This window comes from Numenius arquata, chromosome 9 (genome assembly GCF_964106895.1).
Source record: "Numenius arquata chromosome 9, bNumArq3.hap1.1, whole genome shotgun sequence".
Taxonomy (NCBI): Eukaryota; Metazoa; Chordata; class Aves; order Charadriiformes; family Scolopacidae; genus Numenius; species Numenius arquata.
Genome location: NC_133584.1, coordinates 24,594,293 through 24,615,637, shown reverse-complemented (window position 1 = coordinate 24,615,637; position 21,345 = coordinate 24,594,293). Strand labels below are relative to the sequence as shown.

Genomic DNA, 21,345 nt, shown 5'->3' with positions numbered 1-21,345 from the left:
TCACGAGATGGTGGCATTCTGTGGACAGCTGCTTTATCCAAGAGAGTCATAGAAAAGCCTTTCATTCCCATGCAAACAGCAGTTCAGCCTGCACTGGCACTGTGGGCAGTCATGTCATTGTTTTACGAGGGAGTCCTGGCCACTGCTTAATAGCTGAGGTTGCATAGGCTGGATTTATTATGCCAAAGTATTGCAGTGGATTTGTAGGCTTATGTAGATGTCAGTGACGTTGAATGGCTGACTGCTCTCCCTGTTGAGTTGAAGCTGAAGTCTTGTCTCCAGCCCAACCTCAATTCTTCACCATGAAGCAATGATGGAGTCTCCTTCAAAGCAGCAGAGGCTGGGAATAAAAAAGATTTAGATTTTCAGAAGCCACTCGTGGGACATTTAGCTTTGTTTCTGATTAGTGACCAACATGATGCCACTCTAGCAGTGCTTGGATTTTTTTTCAGATAGTGCAGTGGCAATGCTTTTGAAACCCAAGCTGAATTCATGGCTCAGATCCATGTTATGTCGCATAATGTACGCTCAGTTAAGCCATGCAGTGTACACTTGGCTAGGTAGTATATCACTGTTGCGCGCCTGAGTTACTTAAACATGCCTAGATAGCAATTTAAGTATTTTTAGGGATGATTCAATGTTGGTCTCTCATTTAACTGTGCAGGTTTACTTTTTTTAACAACACCTTACTTTTCTAGTGCCAAACAAAATGATGTTTAAGAGAAATGTTTGGTTTTTTGTTTGCCTTTTTTTTTCTTCCCCTACCCTCAGGACAGTTCGGGTGTTTCAAGCTCTCAAAAACCAGGACAACGACATGCTGGACTGTCAAGTGATGAAACTTCACGGCTTTATGTGAAGAAAACAATTGTCGTTGGCAACGTCTCCAAGTTAGTATCCAGAGTCTGAGGGATGGTCCTTTGTTTCAGGATTAAATGGAATAGGAGGTTAAAATTAGGAGCTAAATAAAATTGCTAGGCTGCTCACAATATGAGGTGTTGCATTTGAATAGTCACTGTACCCAAGGTTTGCATGATTATTTTTTTTTTTTGTGGAAGGAACAGGTGTTTTAGTAGTTGTCTTATTTATTTATTTTATATATATGTGTGTGTGTGTGTGTATATATGTATGTATAGGTTTTAAGATGTGTTTCCCTCAAGGGGAGTCTTTCTGTCTTTTCTGACCAGTTAGAAATCCCAAGTTTTTCCATGAAAATTTGGACTAGGAAGTTGTCCTAAAGGTTAATTCGTTGTGTCCGTGGGGACAATGTAGTTTTTTAAACAAAAAAAAAACCAAGATCCTAAACCACCAGAATGAGGAAAATTGTGAAAATCCAGCATAGTCTGAAGAAATTAATTTTTACAGTTTTTATTTATAATTTTTTTCCCCAAAAAAGTTTAAGACAGGTAAATATACATAATTTTGAACTTTAAGAAACTTAGTGAATTAAAGGTGTTCGTTTTAGGAAACTATGGACAAGTTCAGGTTTTAATTTTCCACCCTTGCACCACTCAAGTCAGTCTTTTCCTCTTGCACAGAAAGTAGCAAACGTTTGCTGATGGGACTTAGGGTGTTAGAATTGTGTCTTGAAAATCTACCTCCGTCTGATCCCGGAACCAAATATTGACTACGAAGTTTCTTAAAAATTGTTATTTTTTGTATTTATGGAGTTGCTGATGTTGTGTTCGGATGCAGTTTTGCTTCCTGATATCTCAGAATAAGATAGGGAAAGGGATTTGGTAGTGGTAAAATGTTAAAATTAAGTCTTCCTAATTAAGAGCCAAATGTTTAAATGGATGAATTTCATATGGCAGTTGTGTATTAAAATAGAGGAAATGTGTTAGAAGTATAGACGCAGACTATGGGACCTGTATCTGTTTCTGGATGAACTGTCAGAGTAAGGAGTAATGAGTAGAATGTTACAGGGGGAAGGTTCACGCAGGAATTTTACCATCCCAATGTTTTTTGCCTAATCTTTCCTGAAATACTTTTGTGGTATTTATATATTTGGAATTTTTAGCTTGTGTTTGTTTTTTAATTTCTTTGCCAGGTACATTCCCCCAGACAAGAGAGAAGAAAATGATCAGTCGACCCATAAGTGGATGGTGTATGTCCGAGGCTCTCGGAGAGAACCCAGCATAAATCATTTTGTCAAGAAAGTTTGGTTCTTCCTCCATCCCAGTTACAAACCTAATGACCTGGTAGAAGTGAGGTAATAAGGAATTATTCCAGTCACTATTCCAGTTTTTATGCTTGCCAGGCTTACTGTGCCAAGTTTCTCAGAAAGTTAGCAGCTTCTTTTTCTGGTTTAGTATTCCATGTTTGTCTTTAACCTCTGGCTTGGCTTGACTTACTCTGAAATAATAGTAAAAGTAAATTAGTTTTTATGTAGGAAATGCGCCAAACAGGTTTTTTTTGGAATTTCCTACTGAGAAAAAGCATTCAGCTGTTGCATTTCAGGCTAGAGAAATCCCAGAAAGCTGTTTTGCCCAAGTTTTAGTGATACTTGTGTATTTGGGTCAGAAATTAGATCCTTCTCCCAAATATTTCTCCAGTGGGGTTGGCTTCATGCTTCAAGAAGTTTCCCATCTGTGTAATGGTGCTGGTGCTACAGACACAGGGCAGCTTCCCTGTCCTCTTCCCAACCTGTATCCAAAGCTGTGACCCTAATGAGATGAGCAGTATCAGTTCCCTGTTGACGGCTGCAGGGAAATGCCCTGTCAGTCTTTCCTTCTTGCTCCATTGGACAAGACGGGGGGGGAAGATGCCTTCAAACTACGTTGTTTCTGAGAATGTAATGTTTCTGAGAAGGCAACCGTGAGCAGAACAAAAGCAACCTCCTTTGTATTTCCTGTATTAACGTACTAAATTGCACTCAACTGCTGTCTTTATGTGCCTTTCTCAGTTTCTAGTATCCGATGTCTTCCGTCTTCTGTTTTAATCCCGTCTGGTTAATAGATTGTTGCACGGTCCCAGTCATGGTAGCAAACATTAATGTTCCGGACTAAAAATAGCCTTTAAACCTGGGGTGTTTTGTTTCTTTGTGAAACTACGGTTGGGATTTACAATAAAAAACCAAGCTGAAATACAAAGTAACAGGAGATGTTAGAGATAAATAGGCCCTTCTTTTTCAGCGCAGAGAATGACAGTGGTTGAGTTAACTTGTCCTTGTTGTCTGTATGTTGTTCTCTTGGTGTTATATGAAGCACATACCTTCTTGCTGCTAGATAGGGAATAGCAGAAAGTGATTGCAAAATGCTGCATTGAAAACTCACCTTGCAGCTCTGTCCTGGGAGCTGACTTGGGGTTTTTTGAAACAAGTATTTTTCATTTGGCATGACACAACCTTTTTTTTTTTTTTTTGTCTCTTTAAGATGCTTGTTTCCCATGTTCTCTCATCCAGCGTTTTACCATTTTCTTCCCTGTCCCCTTGTGCAAAATGAAAGTGTGTTTTCAGCTGTCCAAAGCCATAAAATTCTCATTTCTGTGACTGCATTCTCTCTGTGGTGAATAGCAGGCCTGAAGATAGCTTTAGTGGCCAGCTAGAAAAGCAGTCTTTGGCTTTCTGAAAAAAAAAAAGGTAGGCAAAAGCTGTACCGCTTCTGCATCTAAAATGTGAATCACCATTTGTTTCCAGAGAACCTCCATTTCACCTTACCAGGAGAGGCTGGGGAGAATTTCCTGTGAGAGTCCAGATACATTTCAAGGATAGCCAGAACAAGAGGATCGATATCATACACAATTTGAAGGTATTTGAACAAAATATTTGAGAAGAGGCAATTAAATGAGATCTCCTGCATAATCTAGAAGAGGCTCCACTTGTGTGTGTGCATGCTTCTGCCTGTCTCTGTTGTGTGTATGTCCTGCTGGTCGTTTGCATGTGAATAGTTGAGCTGGAGAATCAAAAAAGATCCAGGAAAGCGTCTTGCCTTGGCTATATTGGAGTTGATGCAGTAGCCAAGGAACCCAGCTTTGCAGAAGCTGGAACTGATTCTGCTCAGAGCAGCAAAGCATTTACCTGTTGTTTCTCTGCTGTTTTAAATTTTAATGTGCTCTCCCTGGCTTTGACTTGACAGGGTGCTGCAGGGCTATCTTTCTGTTGGTAAAGTGATTGCTGTATCTGTTCTCTTCCTTCACCACTTGCACGTAACGGCTAGGGATTAGCTCTGTTGGTAGAGTGGGCAAGGAGGGGCTGAGATTCCCCATTTGTTCTTTTTTCTTTTTGAAGAAAGTCTTCCTCTTCAGCTCATTCACCTGTCCTGCAACACTTGATAGGATTTATAGTATGCAGCGCTCCTGAAAAACTAGGCCATTGCTTTTGCTTCCCTTTTAATCAGCAGTCCCTAGCGTTAGTGGAATTAAGTTCTGAGCTGGTTTAGTTTCCTGTTTCTTTGAGCAACGTGATTAGTTTTATTTAAAATCTGCCTGCATTAATGAATTTCATGCTAATATAGATACCTCATTGCAACCCCAAATATAGACGGTAGAGAAAGTTGGAAATGTTCCCCTGGAGCATTTAATGCAGATGATGAGTAAAATATATTCGGAGGGATATAACTTGGGGGAGAAATTGATAACAGTACAGTGGACATTGTGCAGCAAAGGAAGCCCAGCCTGGAGAAGAAAACTGAGCCAGTCCATGGCACACAAGAACTCACATCAGCAAATCTTTGCTGTTTGCGTGGTGAGCCTGTGGCTGCTATGAGGTGATGTGAGTGAGCTGAGCCCTCCTCTGTGGCTGGCAGCCTGTCTGGCCCTGAGGTCTGGGCACCAGGAGCCTGCCAAACCCAGCTTTGCTCTATTATCTATAGAGCATTATATATAGGCATCTTAACAGATGCCTCTTCATCAGCTGATACTCGGTGTGAACAGTTATTTAATCGAAATTATAGTGCAAACATAGCTTTTGTGCTGCTTAGTTTAAATCTCAGGAATAAAAGAGGACACTCCTTGAAGACCTCGTAGATTGAAATAATAATTGCCCCATCCCTGGAAACATTCAAGGTCAGGTTGGACTCGGCTCTGAGCAACCTGATCTAGGTGAAGATGTCCTTGCTCATTGCAGGGAGGGTGGACTAGATGACCTCTGAAGGTCCCTTCCAATCCAAACCATTCTATGATTCTGTCTCTCCAACAATCTCATTTCCTTCAGCTTTTTTGCTCCTTTCTACTTCAGTGTGGGGTTTGGGTGGCTTTTTTGCAGAAGAGAGGTTACTAAACAGAGCACACAGATTTCTGACCCTGTGCCCTCAAATATTTGTTGCACTGCTGCTCAACTAACATACTTTCAACCCCTTTCAAACAAATTGTAATGTAAGCTCTAGCTAATATATGGCTTTGCCCTGGTTAATATAAATATATTGTATTGTTTTACCCAGCTGGACAGGACCTACACAGGCCTGCAGACACTTGGTGCAGAAACGGTGAGTCAGCGGGTCGTGGGATGGATGTTGTACTTTGATTCACTTAAGGATGTTTAAAAAGAAAAAGATAAACGGAACTAAGCACAGAGTCAGACCCATTTAATTTCACAATTTCTGGAATGTAGATTTTGCTCTCTTGTTAAATGAAATGATTACGACACCTTGTCACTATTCATGACAACAGTCACTTTTTCCCCTTTCTAGTTCATAGGAGACTGTTTCCAGCTCTTCTTTCATGAAGAACTTAAGTTGTACTACAGTTTTATTTCTTTGTGGACCTTCTGGTGCCAAATGTCTTGATTTGCATTCTGATGTGTTGCAGATCTCATGCATAAAGAATTTAAATTAAAGGGATCAGCCAACTATCCTGCTGAAATTTTGCAGTATATTAAGTACTTTTAAGTTTCTGACACTGTCAAGATTCAGTATCTTCATGGAAAATGATCTCTTAAAACTTAAAATAAATGAATGAATAACTCAGTTTGCTATATCCCTGAAGGGTTTTTTATATTACTTTCCCCTTGTACTGTAGTGAATGGAAATTTTTATGGTGAAATTGCAATATTTCAGATTTTCATTTGGTGGAGAAAACATTAATGTGAGATGTCTACTGTGATTAAAGAACATTTTTGAAGAGTAGATAATGTGGTGTGCTTCTCAAGGCCTTATAAAAAAAGACAGAAAAAGCAAGCCACAGTTTTTTGTGAGTCCCCAAGGGAGTATGCAGTCCCTTCCTTAGAGGGATGCTTGCAGCTAGGCTCTTATTCCTTACAGTGTTCACTTCAAATTTCCCTGTGGACTGTGAGATGTGCTATTTTACTATGGTGGGTAAATGCTGCAAGATTTTTGTCTTAGCTCAGATGCTGATGGACCTCTGGGAAGTCTCCTTGAAATGAGTGGGAGTTTTATGCAGAGGTGGGGGGGGAGAGGGAGAGGTTTCCAGGCATTAAAATAAAAACAAAGGGCGTAGTTGTTTTCACTTTTTATATCCTTACCCAACTACCAAATATTAACGTCATCCTTTTGCCTATTTCTGGAAGGTAGTGGATGTGGAGCTACATAGGCATTCCCTTGGCGAGGAGTATCTCTTCTCCCAGTCTTCGGAGTCTGACCTTTCTGACGTTCCTACGTCTTTACCACTGCCATTGAGTATCCCAGCACCAGTCAAAGCTTCTTCACCAATTAAACAGTTGCGGGACTCCAGCCCAGATGCTTCTGTAGACAAAGGTAAAGCAAATGGGTATTGGTGAAATTTGAGTTCTTGGAACCTCAGCTCTTCTGGATACCTCCTCTTAATTGCTCTTTTGGCTTAAAGGTTGCCAGTGCCACCTGCTCCTTGCTTACTCACCTCAGAGGATTATTTCCTCAATGTACTCTGAAATGCAACTCAGAAACTGTTGTGGTTTATTTGTTTGGGTTTTTTTAAATCTGGAGTTTGTGAGTGGGCTCTGTTTTGCTAAATATGGAACTTTATGCAGCGGATGGAGTTGGAAAAAAGGTTGTTGAATCGCACTTGCAGTTTTGTTCCTGGCAGACTGTCTTCAGAGGATTTTTTAGGTTTCTGAATGTTTTGGAGACTGTGTATAGATTTAAGGAATTGGTCTAGTGGTGTGTTCAATTATATAAGTTGGTGTTTAACATGATGTGTCTGTGGGAGAAAAAAAATGACTACATAACTGTGGTGTTGAAAATAGGAAGTGAAAAAGACGTAGCATACGTTTGTCTGAGGGATGGCATCTGTGTGTGTCATGGTCTCTTACCTTCCCCTGTACGATCAGGAAATGCAGCGCCCTTTTCAATGGGGCAGCAGTTGATGTCTCAGGATCACTTGAATTGTCTGAAACAGGCTCGTGCTGGCCACTTGGGCACACTGTTAGGATTTTTAGTTTGCACGAAGTAGTAAAAACTGTGCCTCTGTTAGCATTTAGCTTTGTTTTCTGAGATACGTGGTGTCAAGGCTTACATGACAGACCTTGGTTAACTGGGCTGAGAAACAAGGGTGTCTTTTATGGTTTGCATGTTTTAGTGTGAAAAACTTGCTGGAAACAGCAACTTTTATATTTCAAAATACAGTTGCATGCAACATGGTTTGATGCCTTTCTTGATTTTTCCTGACACTCCTGTGTTCAAGGCAGGGCTTTAAGCTGATGTCTTGCATGGTGCGCTTTCTGGCAGGCGCCGTAATGCCACTGCCAGTGTCCTGGCTTAGCGAGAAGAGTGTCCACTGTTTAAATGCAGTGTTTTCTTGTGGCCAAAAAAGGAGAAACGCAGCCAAATTTTAAATACACAGACTTTTGTTCAAGCAGGAAGATAGACGGAACCTTTAGGTGAGCAGTGCTACAGCCAACAGGAAGGAAGTAAACCTGCCTCTTTCTTACACTGACAGGCAGTGGCTTATCTCCTCAGCTCCAGGTTAGTTGATCTCCTTCTACATCAGGTAAAGGTGGATTCCTTAACTCAGGTCAAAAGGCAGTAGGTGGTCGCCTTGGGCTCTTACTCCAAAAAATGTGCTGCGAGATTCTCTGCGAAGGAGATCCAGCCTTAGTCCTATGGAGCCCTAATTAAGGACATGAAACTACCAGCAGCTTTTGGTTAATGGAAAGGTCGTTCCAAGAAAATGTGTAAGAAGTGGCTGATCACCTGCTGCAGCTGAACAAGCTGTGCATGGTAGTATTTTATTCTTCTATTCAGAGACAAATCCAACAGGCTTGCACAGGAGGAACCCCCTACTACCTTTCCTCCCCATTCAGCGCTGCCCACCAGTTGCTTTTCCTTCCTTCCTTCAAGAGCGTGTTTGTCATACCCAAGTTTTTTTTTGTGTAGAGAAGCACAGTAAGGAATTAGATATCTCAGCCTAAGAACTATTTCTCTTCTTTTCCCTTTTTAATCAGGATTCCCTGGGAATGCTGAAACCGAAAGACATGCCACGTTTTATTCCCTGCCATCTTCGATAGAACGGACTCCCACCAAGTTAGCCACACAGAAAGTTACCTTTGGCTCTCATGGAAATTCAGCCTTTCAACCCATTGCAGCTAGCTGTAAAATAGTGCCGCAAGGTCAGAGTCCAAGCCCTGCAGAGTCGCCAGGAAAATCCTTCCAGCCTATCACCATGAGTTGCAAGATTGTATCAGGTGAATGTTAGTATACCTATCCCAGTGCTTCACCTTGGAAAACAAGAGAGTGAACCAGCTGGACTTGTTTTTCGTCCTTCCCCTGATTTCCTGCCAATGTGTGAACATCAGGCAGTAGGAAACTAGAATAAGGAGCTAAACGCACTTCTTAATGCTCAAGGAAAATAAATACAAGTGTGAAATGCTTCACATCAGATCAAAAGCAGGATGAGAGCTGTTCTCTCCTTGCTCTTGAATGCTTTCAAGTATGAAAATGATAGTCTTTAGCTGGACTACTACCCACAGAAAGGCCCAGGCAAGGACACATCTTCCATGTGTGATATTTGTATGTGGGAAGAAGCCATTCTTCTCCCTCCCGCTTTCAGACAGCTGGGATGGATTAAGATGAATTTTTTTTTTTCTGATTATTGGGCAAATAATTAGGGTCAACCTTGTAGACTCAAATGGTCCCTCTTGTGATATCTCCTCGGATGGAAAAGCTTTGGTCTTCCTCTTTGAAATGTCCACCCTCTGCTGGATTAAATTGTCATCTGACTGCAGTGAGCAATGGGATACTCTTTTGATAGCTTCCGAACAAAATATGGTCAAGGTGCTGTTTATTCATTTCACTTACAGCCCCTTCCCTGCCTGGGCATGATGCCATCCACTGGATGATGTTTTGCATCAGAAAGTTTTAATGTGCAGCTCACCATGTCGCATGTTGTGAAGCTGAAAGATGACCTGTTACAGCCCTTCATTTTCTGGTATTCAGGGTAGAGAGGATGAAGCACCAGGTATCAGTCTGTGCGATTTCTGATGATCTGCTCCCAAACAGTTTTCCTCGTTTGTCTGGTTTGTCGGGTTTTTTTTTTTAATTCAATCTCAATATTTTTTCCTTGACATCTTAAAACTGTACTCAGGCTGATTTACATTTGAACCTATGCCAAGTGCTTTCTTCTTTCTTAATAAGCTCTTCTCTTGATCTTCTTTCCCAAGGCTTCCCAGAAAGCAAGACTTAGAGGGGCCATCCTATCTTTCTTAAAATCCTTGAACTATTCTCTGTTTATCTTTACTATTTAAATGTTTCCCTGCTAAATGCTTTTCTAAGGTTCTGCTGTCTGCTGAGAAGTGTCACCCCTTTCAGATTTCAAAAGCAGTTTATAAGACATGGGGATTTTATTTGGTCAGCATTTATGTTCCATTTTAATTGTCAATCACTGCCAAGAAAGCATATTAACAGGCAGTTGAAGCTTAGTGTGCTTGCTGCCACCTCTTCTCTCTGATCACTTCCTTGCCTGTCCTTTTCTCTGCATTTCTTGTTTACCCCCGATGCAGCTTTCTTCTCTAGTTTTTCTCTCTCCTGGTCCTCTTACCTAGAAGTTGCACATTTTACAGTTTGCTTTCAAGGGCTTCTGCTGTAGTGAGAGCAGTGAAGAGACAAGAGTGGCCATGCCTGTCTGATGGCTGCTGTATCACACAGCCTTTTTACGTGAACTGCTTAGTTCCTGGCTCTGAATGCCTGTACCGTGGGCTCCACAAGGGAAAGAGAGCACCTATCAACGAGCTCAGCTCTCTTTCTTCATTTCCTTGGATGGACTGGTCTTGGCAGTGAGAATGATTTAGGTAACGTCCCTCAGGATTCAGGAATGGACCAGATGGCTTCTCAAGGTCCCTTTGAATCCTCCTTGTCCTGGTAGGCAGAGAATGTCCAGGGTAGGTATGAGCCATAGTGCTTTACATGCCTTTTCCTTTCCTTCTGTCTCCTCTTTCCTTCTTCAAGTCCTGTGATCTGTCTCAGGCTGGGAATTGCATCCTCAAAAAATATTCCTTCTCTAAACCATTGAAGTAAGTACTACTATTGCTGTCTTTTTATGTTCTTACAACACTTACAAGATAGAAGCATTGGACTTTTTTTCTTAAGGTTCTCCAATATCGACCCCTAGTCCATCTCCGCTACCTCGTACCCCAACCTCCACTCCGGTGCACATGAAGCAAGGCTCTGCTAGTTCAGTCATTAATAACCCGTATATTATTGTGGACAAGCCTGGACAGATGGTTGGAGCAGCAGCCACAAGCACAGGTGTGTAGTGTGATCACAGAAGGCAGTGGCTTAGTCTTACCTGTTCAAGTTTATTCTCCCTTTAAAATTATTAGTATAATAACAGCTTGTGAAGATAGAAAAGTACTCGCAAAGAAAGAGGAAGGTATTGTTGGTTTGCGCAACTGGCTGATGTAGCACAGTTAAGGGTATCTCAGACTTATAGTTAACTATAAGTTATCTCATAACTTCCTTTGGGAAACAGCACATAGTGTAAGGCAAATTGAATTCACAGGTACCTCTTCAAAGAGCGCCTGTTCTTTGCAGGCACAAAGGCAAGGGGCAAAAGTAATGTAGACTGTGGTGCACAGAGAGTTAAACGGAAACAGTGCACAGGCTGGGTGAGGACTGTGTTGTGGATATGGGCAAAAAGCACGGAGAGGTTGCAGCGACTTACAGATCAGTCTGAAGTCCCAGTTTACGCTCCTCTAGACGTGTTGAAATGCTTGAGTAGACTGGGCAGAACAGCCATGCTAGTTTCTGCTGCTTCTCTCAACTTCTAGCTGGTCTGATTCCAGCTGATTTGGATTCCTCTAACTGGATTCCCTTGGTGCTTTAGTGGTGACATAAGCCTGGGGTCAAGGTGGGAGGAGGACTGAACTGCAGGAGATGGGTGATGGGTATGGGAGTCAGCTGGTTATCTTTGTGCTGGGGCTGAAAGAAAGGTCACTCAGAAGTCATTTGTTTGTTGTGATTTGTGGCCAAGGACTGCTATCTATTTAAAAACACTTGATTGTGTATGTGTGTGCTTGCCAGCATCTCAGAAGGATACTCTGAGCCATGTGGTTCACTGCAGCGTCCAACAGCATCTAACATACAAACTGTTCGCTGGGCACAGTTGGAAGGTGCAAAAATTCTTTTAATAGTGGCTCCTTCTCTTATCTGAAGGAATGCAACTGTCACGTTCATTTTAACTTCATCACAGAGGGAATTGGTACAGGGAGCATAGTCACAGCTCATTTTTTTTTTTTTTTAAAGTATGTTTTGGGGCTTTCTTGGTAACACTGAAGCTGTTTCACCAATAGGGTGGGGTTTTTTAATTTGGTTGGGGATTTTCTGTCTTTTCTTTCCTGTTTTTTCTTCCTTACCTCCAGCTTGACTGTCTGCATGTGTGGCTTATCATGGTTTGGGTAACTTTCATGTTCTCCTAGTAGAGATTTGTACATGGAGGATAGAATCTGTAGATACACCAGATGGTTTGGACATAGGAGTCTTAACGCCACTAAAGGTGCAGTTTCCCACCACGTTAGTGTGATGTAAGTACAGACTGGCCTGGAAGAAACTGCCTCCTGCCTCTCCCTCCCCTGCACTCCTGCTGCTTCCCCTGCATCCTGCATGAGTCAGACCAGAACAGTGGCAGAGCAGAAAATTAATACCATCCCCTCCCCAAATCAAGCTTTGTCATCACCAGACTCTGAGTGAGGGAGCAAGAGAGAATGTGGAACTGGCTTTTTGGCAACAGCAGCCAGGCTGGATTAGAGTGTGATGTGATATTATAGACAAAGTCACAGATCATATTTAAAAAGAGGGGTGAGATCTGAAACTTCACGCTCTGTGAAAACCAGCCTTCCCAGACCCCATCATTGCGAGAAATGGCTGCTCGTTTACTTTTATATTAAAGTGCAGATTGTAGTACAGCTGCATGAGAGACTATTACTGTGTTTTCATGTGTGTAATCCATGGCTTTGGCATCTCTCGAGCAAATGGAACTAACAAACCAAACCAACAACAGTAACAAAGCTGCTGCTGAGCAAGTGTTGTTTACACGCTCTGGTAACGGCAGGGTAAGTTCACCCCATCTGTCTCAGAGGGTCAGGAGAGTGCTGTGGCACACGTCTCCATATGGTGATTTTGCAAGAGCTGTCTTCTGCAGACTTCATTCCCTATTTCTGTTTCTTCCTTTTCCCTCCCTCACTTGGTCCCTTCCTCTCCATTTTGTCTCTCTCCTTTTCTAACCTTCCTTTTCCATCCCACTCCAGCCTACTCCAGGCCTTCCCCATGCCAGTATCTGAGGCTAGTGTAGGTTCAGAGGGCTTCTGGGCAGTGGAGGGTGTTATATCTGCAGCAGCAAATTCTGATGTCAGCTCATTTAGTGTCCCAATTTCACATATTCACACCGCCAGCAGATATGCTCAGCTGCCCAAGAAGGTGCCTGACCATTTGTTTGCAAGAAACGGAGCTCTGGGTGGAGAGTACCTTCTCCGGGGCATGAATTCTGCAGGTGGAAAATCGGTAGTGGGTTTGTTTTGCGCCCATGCCAACTCCCACCAAAGTGCCTCATGGAGCATACGAAGTCAAAATGCAGTGCTTCTTTTTAGAAGAGGTTTCTTGTGTTCAGTGGCACCACTCCCCATCCCTCACCTGACATCTGCTTTATTTCCCGATACGCAGGGAGCCCAACCAGCAAACTGACCAGTGCTTGTCAGGCCTCTCACGGAACTGGATCTCCTGTATCAAAGACCCATGGGAGCAGTTTTGTCACCTCAACTGTCAAGGTAATGTTCTCATTAGGTGTATACTTTCCGCTTAAAATCCAGCTTCCTATTAAGTAGGGCTTTTCTGCATTTTGGGTAAGTTCTTCTGGTTGTCTTTTCATAAGGTTTACTGTGTCTGACAGATGGAGCTGTATGAGAACATGGTGGTTATACAAGATGATAGTGTCACTTCATGCAGCTCTAATTAGATTTGCCTACACCTCTGTTAAAGGCACTGCTCTTACGCTTTTCTACAAGGAAATCCATGGAGGGCATAGCTCTTCCAGTGTCTTATCTCTCAAAAAAGCTGTTCTGTAGCTGACTTTGATCTTCACTTTGTTAGTGACAGTATGTGATTAAACCAGAGGTGTTTGTCTCAAAACCTGCACTCTGCTCATTATTTTTCTGCAGTAGCTGTTCCTAGCAGCCTGAAAATAGCTCATTTAGTGGCTTTACAACTGTCTGCATTTAGAAAAATATTTGTGTAAACAGTGGAGTAACCAAATGTGTAAACAAACAGTGATGAATAGGGTTCATGCTTCTGATCTGCAAAGCCCAAAAGGTACAAAGCTGAATGGTCTCACATAAAATCTCTCCCACATCTTGTACTAGAAAAGATATTTCTGGCAGGCAAGTAGCATCAGTGAAGCTCTTTCTGAAAGCAGCTGGTGGGTGTGCTGCTGGAAGCAGGAGCGTTTCCCTGTCTCCAAGTCACAAGAATATTAATTCTGGATCTGGTGAGGGGAAAAAGGTTTGCCAGTCAGCCTGAAGAGAGCAAATCACTTTACATTTGGAACTGAAATGCTTCCTGTGTCTACTAGGGAAAAAGCATTGAAGATTGCTGTCTGAACTAATTAGTTTGGAGTAGCATTTTAAGTGTCAGGTGTGCAGCTATTCAGCTTTTAAAAGCCTGTCTGCTCAGATGGATTTCACTTAACTGCATTGAAAACCATTCATTGGTCTTTATTTTTCGGTGGTTTGGGACAGTTCTTTCTGAAAGGTTTTAACTGAGTCGAAGTAGGCACATGTCATTAGTAGCAGTTGAATTCTGTACTTCCGGGGCAAAGTTAAAAAATGAATGTATTTTGAAAAATACAAAAATTGGAGCTCTATAAACAGATATATATTTTGATTTATGACCCTGTGCCTTCTGGTTGGTGGAAAGGCTGTAATTTTACAGTTTCTTTAAAGAGGAGGGGGTGTCTGATGTTACAGTGTGATGTTACAGATTGTGCTTAACTTGCCATTTCTCATCACTGAGTGCTAGTTTTCTCTGTATTTTTTTTTTTTTCAATTACTCAAGGCTGTGTTTCTTCAGTCACTTTAAAATGTCTTATATGCATGCTGCTGTTCAGAGGACTGGTTATGCCTCTAGCCTTGTCTTCACACCTTCCCCCTATTTGCTATCAGCCATGTAGCGATGTGGTGAACCAGAGTAGGCAACTGATCTGGTTGAAAACTAACCTGTTTTTGGCCATTTGTGTCAGCACAAGGAAGACGGCAGGAGTATTAGGTTAGAGTCTGAGGGCTTGCTTTCTGGTCGTGATCCAACCCAAAGATAGGCCAAGTAATTGTGAAACCATGTCTTTGGAGTTCACGTTGATTGTAAAAGAGTGTAATTAAAATAATTAAACAAAACATAAATGTAACAAACTTCCTCAAATGAATTTCACTTCTCTACCAGCCTTAGATCCAGGAATGCCAGGTGCATGATTTTGCAGGTGTGGAAATGTGTTTTACTCCATGTAGTTAGGTAGCCTCACATTTTCTGCCAAATGATGCATTCTGTCTGGAAAGACTGTGTGCCATCAGGTGTTTCTAGTTACAGGAGAACAAGAAATCATCTGAAAGAATTTTGTTTGCAGATCTAAATTGAACTTTTTTTTTTCTCCTCCTTAACTTGCTGCTTCTTCTTCTTCTCTCTCTGAGATTGCGTATAGAATCACAGAACGGTTGAGGTTGGCAGGGACCTCTGGAGGTCATCTAGTCCAACTTGCCTGCTCAAAGCAGGGTCAACTACAGCAGGAATTTATACAGTTGGGTTTTGAGTATCTCCGGGGCTGGAGGGTCCACAACTTCTCTGGGCAATTGTTCCAGTGTTTGATCACCATTAAATTAAAATAAATAAATAAATCTTAAACAGAACTTTCTGTGTTTCAATTTGTGCCCATTGACTCTTGGTGTTTCATTGGATACTATTGAGCATTGTCTGACTTGATCTTCTTTGCACCTTCCCGTCAGGTATTTATATGCATATATAAGATTCCCTCTCAGACTAACAGAATTTTGTAGCTCTGAAATGCTTTTTATACAAAGCTGGTGGGGGGAGCAAACAAGTCGATTTCTTTCACTTGTGTATGACATGGTAAGAAACAATTACTGCTGTGGGAGATGTAACTTTCCAAATAAAATTTGCTTTGTAGGTTGCATTAAGTATGTTACCCTCCTTTTACTTAAGTGTTGACTGATTTTTGTAAATGGCTTATGGTAATTTAGGACTGCCCAGATGGTCCCTGCTACCCTTTATTAGTAATCATTTGTTTTATTTCTTGTATTGGACATTTCACCAATTTTTGCACCATGTCTTCCTATTCGCAGCAGGAGGATTCTCTGTTTGCCACCATGCCACCTCTTTGTCCTATCGGGAGTCATTCCAAGGTACAAAGCCCCAAATCGGTCACTGGAGGACTTGGAGCTTTTACAAAGGTATTCCTCTTGGCTTTTGTGCTGGGATAAGATGCCCAGTAATGCTATTTCATGCTGGTTTGTGCCACAAAACACTTAACTTCCAGTGCATGTAGAACTATTACTGGCACCAGTGTGTCTTGCTGCCAAGAGCTCTCTAGCACCTCTCAAAAAATGTCTCTTGTTTTCTTTTCTTTTCCCATGGCCTTAGTGTTCCTGTGACCTTTCTTTCTATCTTTTATTTAAGCCTTTCTTGTTTTTCTTTGAATCACTGTCCTATTGAGGCTGGTGTTTTTAAAGCTATTTTTAGTGGGAAACAGTAAAAGTAAGCTGGGGTGGATTTGTCAGGAGTTTCTTAAAAAATGCTCTAGTGATTTCTGAATGTCAGATGTTGCCGCTTATGAGTACATTTCCTTAAAAGTTACCATGCAGAATTTACAGTTGTTTCTGGCAATATTAGGGTGATCCAAGTAAAAGGTGGAAGAACACCTCCTACCAGTTACAGTACCTACAGCAATCTAACACAAAAATACCCTGGCTTTTCTTGAGTCACCAGTCATAGGGATTAGATTTAGGGCCTGTCCCATTGAAACATAAAGAATTAACACCAGAGAATAATATCAGCTATAATAATTCACAACATCTATAGCTAGAATATTGTTTATAATTTTGCAGGATAGAAAAAAATATTGAAGTTTAGAATGTGTGCTCAGCAGGAAGGTGCCTAGAAATTGGAAACCTTGAGGAGTTGTGGCTCCTTTCTGAGATGCGGGGCCTGAAGAAGTCAGGTCTGGCCATGTCCATCATTAGTATGGCTACTAATTGTAATGTTACTAGCGATTTCTGTTACTCTGTGATTTCTGTGAGCACCTCTCAAATTTGGAATGCTTTGTAAATGCAGCCATCATATACTTGTGTTGGGAGTGGCTGAGTTAGAGTGTGCCCCTGGTGCTATGTAAGAGCCACATCTGAGTTCACTGACTGTTGCCTGCCCTATCATGGAATCACGGAATTGTTGGAGTTGGAAGGGACCTTCAAGAGATCATCTAGTTCAACTCCCCTGCCAAAGCAGGATTGCCTATAGCGCATTCCTCAGGACTGCATCCAGGCGGGTCTTGCAGACAGGCTGTTCCAGAAATGCTCCTCAGTTATTTAAAGGTGTTTGCTACATACATTTATTTATTTATTTATTCCTATTTAAAAGGTGATAATTAAGCAGGAGCCGGGAGAGCTGCCCCAGCAACCCCAGCTACCAACGACGGGGACAACCACGCAGACCTCTGTGCAGCAGTATGTCACTGTAAAAGGGAGCCACATGTTAGCCTTGTCACCGCAGAAGCCAGTTGTGAGCACAGGCGAGGGGACGGTGCAGTCTAAGGTATGAGGGAGGCACTTGGGCACCTTTGGAGTGGCGTAAGCTGCCTTTCTTGTGGTTTCATTTCAACACCTCGTGCTTCTCTCAGGGGAGTAGGGGTGCTTCTGTCTCAGACCCAGGCAGCAACACTGTGATTGGTTTCCCCATGTGCACAGCCTGTCTCACGTCATGCTCACCCGTAGTCCCTGAAAAGGGAGCAGGGTGAGGAGACACTATTGCATTTGGTTGTGTACAGGGAATGTCTCCCACTTTGTCTAACCCATTGCAAGAGTGGGGTGGGGGTATTTTTGAACTGGAGCCTGTCAACCCAGAAAGTTGGCTGCCATCATCAGCTCTTGCCTGAAACTCATCCAGGTCTTTCTGCAAGACGAGGCAAATTCTTTCTTTGGGCAACAGGCCTGCAATGAAAAAGAACAGGACAAATAGGGAGTGGGGTGGAGGCTGAGCCAGAACTAACATGAGGTGGAAGGAGTCCCACTTGAGTGACAACTCAAGTGTTTTATTGTAGGAGTCTGTGCCAATGCAATGCTGCTATGACAGGAGTGACGCAGCTTCTGAGAAGGCACGGTAACTGTGCAGTGACAAGATGACAGATGTGTCAGAAATTGTCTCCGTTCTTGCCTGTTTCCATTGTGGATAGAGTCAAATCATGTGCCAAGCACAAGAGACTGCATATGGAGCTTTCACTTTTGCATAAATAAATACATATTTGCATTTGCAACAGTTCATTGTCCTTTTTACTGCCTTATTTGCCTGTTTGAGCAGGTATGCAAACTTGTGTTTGCCTGCAGTTATTGTCAACGCATAAAATTGAAGCACTTTGGGGATTCTGCTTTGAGGGCATAGTTTTCCCAGGGAGTCTGTTCCCATGAATGTGTTGAAACTAAATTTCTGGATCTCTGTGCTTTGCCAAGGCAAGATTTATCTTCAACTGGAATTAAGCCATTGCTTATATATGAGGAAAAAAATGGAAGTGTCCTGTAATTTGAATGTACTTAATCTTTTGTGGGTATTCTGCAATCGCGGTTGTGTTTACCAGTTTATCTTTTTACTTGGGATTGGCCTCTTGCCAAGTTAATTTTGGTTTTGGATGAATAGCTTTTGTATGTGACTAGATACGTATAAAGTGTCCTGAATTGTCTAGAGATGGAGGAAGGGTACCAGTTAGAATTCACATGGTAGCTCTTGCCAGCAGCACATCACCCAATACTTATTTGTTGCAGGTTGTTGGCGTTCCAGTTGGTTCTGCTTTACAGTCGACAGTGAAACAAGCGGTGGCTATCAGTGGTGGCCAGATACTTGTGGCAAAATCTAGCTCTTCAGTAGCAAAGGCTGTTGGTCCGAAGCAGGTTGTGACTCAAGGTGTAGCCAAAGCCATCGTGAGTGGAGGTGGAGGGACAATTGTTGCTCAGCCTGTGCAGACTATAACAAAGGCTCAAGTTTCTTCCACAGGTGCTCAGAAAAGTACATCTCAAGGCTCAGGTAGGGTAATTTTGCACCTTGTTAATAGCTCTTGATGGGTAGACTTTGGGGCTCTATGATGATTTCTTCAACTGCAAAATAGCTATGTGTGATTGAAAAACTTCAAAATGAATAGAGAGGTCTGTAGGGAAATTCAGGCTGAGATGAGCAATAAAGAAAATGTTAACTCATCTGTAAGGGGGAAGAGGGAGCACAAGTACTTTAAAACATGCTGTGTTCTGTGAGTGGAGATCAGACAGATATGCTGGGGAATGTGCTAGAGACCTAGAAAGACTTTCCTGGAGCCAGATATCACATTTTTGCCCAGCATCGTGGTCCTTAAATGCTCAGAGGGCTCTACGTAAATCCAACCGAGAAGATCCAAATGGTCCTGATTGCACCTTCACATCTTTCCCAGTGCTTACAGTTACGGGGGTTTGGGCAGAAACCTCCAGCCTGCTTCTCCACACAGCTGGCCTTAGCTGAGCATCTTACTTTGGGCCCTGGGCTGCTTGAAAGGTGCTGAGTGGCCTCTAGACCCAAGTAAGCCTGTAGACCCCACAGTTCTGCTGCTTTGGCCTGCAGCTCTAAGCAGCACTGCACGCAGAAAGGGTTTTTTCAGACCTATTCAATGTGCCTGTGCATCACTGGTGGAGTTAATCTGCAGTTTGGCCAGCTAAGAATGGATTATCAAAGGCTAGCTGCCTGTCACCCCTAGTACTTTCATCCTGTGCAGATTTCAGTGCATACTACTTTTTGCAAGCAGTAGTTCTTATTTTTTTTTTTATTTATTCTTTTTTTCTAGTGATGGCTACACTGCAGTTACCAGCCACCAACCTGGCAAACTTGGCAAACTTACCACCAGGCACCAAACTGTACCTCACCACCAACAGCAAGAATCCTTCTGGGAAAGGAAAACTGCTTCTGATACCCCAAGGAGCCATACTGCGAGCCACAAATAATGCTAGTTAGTCTTGCAGGGAAATCTAATGAGTTAAATAATGTAATCACTGCATAATTAATATGTTGGGCATTTTTGCTATAAAGCATCCTGGTACTGTGGAAGTCAATAATGGGATGGGGTTTCTTTGTTCACAACAAATGTGGTATGTGGTGCTTTTTAAGACAAATCTCACGTGTGTCGTCTGTTTTAGATGAAACTGCTTTTTACACAGTGCTTTCAGTGTCTTTCTGTTCTGAAAGCAGACAGTGTAATTTTCCTCAAAATTCAGCAAAGGGTTGTCTTTAACTCTTTGTGGTGATCTGTAGGAAGAGACAACTGCATTTTCATGACATAGAATGGAGATGGATTTGAATATAGTTGTGAAAGCTATTAATAAGTCATGGATTGACATCCTGGAGAAACTAGAAACATAAGAAATTGACTTGAAAAGGAAAAGATGCTGTATCTGGAATGAGGGAAAGAAACGGTTTTGAATATTGATACAAGGTTTGTCCCCAAGCTGTTGAGATCAGCAGAAACACTGTTGTGAGTCAAACTTGCTGTGAAATACCTGGAGAATATCATTGCTGAAATGGTTCTGATGGACGATACTTTTTGTAGTGTGCTATTGCTGTAGGAAAAGAATACTGCGAGTTTTGGACTCTGTAGAGGAAGAGTTTTGTCATAAGCCTTCTCCAGAATGCTCCTTTTGAGGCTGGGGGTTGGGATGGGAGATGGATTGGATGTAAACTTTTTGCTCTCAGTTCTGATACCGGCAGGGAAGAAAAGGTATTATTCGGTTTAATATACTAGGCCGTAAATACCAGCAACATAGCAATAAAGTACATGTCACTGAAAAGTAGTGAAAATACCTTCTTGGTGAAGGTGTCTTTGGGCTGTACAACTGGTGATGTGAGCCCCATTGCTTGAGATTTAGAGAGGCAACTGGGGTAGTCCAACCCTGAAAAGGAAATAATCTCACAGGCCTCAAGGAAGAGCAAATACTTGTGACTTTTATGGCAGAGCCATAAATATGGGGGTTTTACCCTTGTTTTTTAATGAGAGACTGCAAAAAGTTAGTGTTCTGCATGTTCCTTCTGGAGGGAGAGGAATATCAGTGTCGCTGCAAATTACCACTGCTTGCTATTGGTGATCTAATACTCTGGTAACAAAATTGCGTTGGAACAACCAACAAAAGTAAAATTAAGAAGCCAGTGGGATTCAGAGTGTTTTTAGGACTTTTGCTGCATATTCATAACCTGTAAAAGACTGATGAAAAGACTGTTCATCTGTTGGACAGCATCTTCTTTTTGAGAGAAAATTCAGAACAGCCTGAAATGAGGTTTGCTTGCCCAACAGTCCTTCCTACTTCCCCCATAACCCCTTTTGTTCATGGCATTTGCTGAACTGTAAGAGAGAGCAGCAGCACATCTGAACTCTGCTGTACTGGGTAATGGTGTTATTTAGCCACAAAACGTGGCAGCAAGCATCTTGCAAAGTGTTTTCAATTACTTATATATATGGGGATACTTTAGACAGTGTCTGGTTACCAAAGGGTCAAGCCTTTTCTTCTGGTTACAGGTCTCCAATCTGGTTCTTCCACGAATAGTGGAGGAGGAGGAACCCAAAGCACAAGCAGTAACTTGTCACAGCACCTCACCTATACATCCTACATCCTGAAGCAGACGCCCCAGGTCAGTGGTGTGAGCATCTTAACTGAAGCAGATGGACATTTCAGGCTGCAGTGGCGATATGTAGATATCCTTTGGTTCTGTAGTA

The 21,345-nt window shown here is 42.2% G+C and overlaps 1 protein-coding gene across 1 annotated transcript in view; it reads left to right on the top strand.

The window, feature by feature from the left end:
- YEATS2 (YEATS domain containing 2) overlaps nucleotides 1-21,345 on the top strand; it is a 49,795-nt gene that overhangs the window by 8,182 nt on the left and 20,268 nt on the right. Inside the window, exons 5-17 of the mRNA XM_074153301.1 lie at nucleotides 772-887; nucleotides 2,048-2,209; nucleotides 3,635-3,746; nucleotides 5,376-5,420; nucleotides 6,461-6,647; nucleotides 8,312-8,551; nucleotides 10,452-10,610; nucleotides 13,020-13,123; nucleotides 15,701-15,808; nucleotides 16,992-17,165; nucleotides 18,386-18,644; nucleotides 19,429-19,590; nucleotides 21,148-21,260. Of these exons, the coding sequence (XP_074009402.1) occupies nucleotides 772-887; nucleotides 2,048-2,209; nucleotides 3,635-3,746; nucleotides 5,376-5,420; nucleotides 6,461-6,647; nucleotides 8,312-8,551; nucleotides 10,452-10,610; nucleotides 13,020-13,123; nucleotides 15,701-15,808; nucleotides 16,992-17,165; nucleotides 18,386-18,644; nucleotides 19,429-19,590; nucleotides 21,148-21,260 (1,941 nt within the window). The remainder of the gene's footprint in view (nucleotides 1-771; nucleotides 888-2,047; nucleotides 2,210-3,634; nucleotides 3,747-5,375; nucleotides 5,421-6,460; nucleotides 6,648-8,311; nucleotides 8,552-10,451; nucleotides 10,611-13,019; nucleotides 13,124-15,700; nucleotides 15,809-16,991; nucleotides 17,166-18,385; nucleotides 18,645-19,428; nucleotides 19,591-21,147; nucleotides 21,261-21,345) is intronic.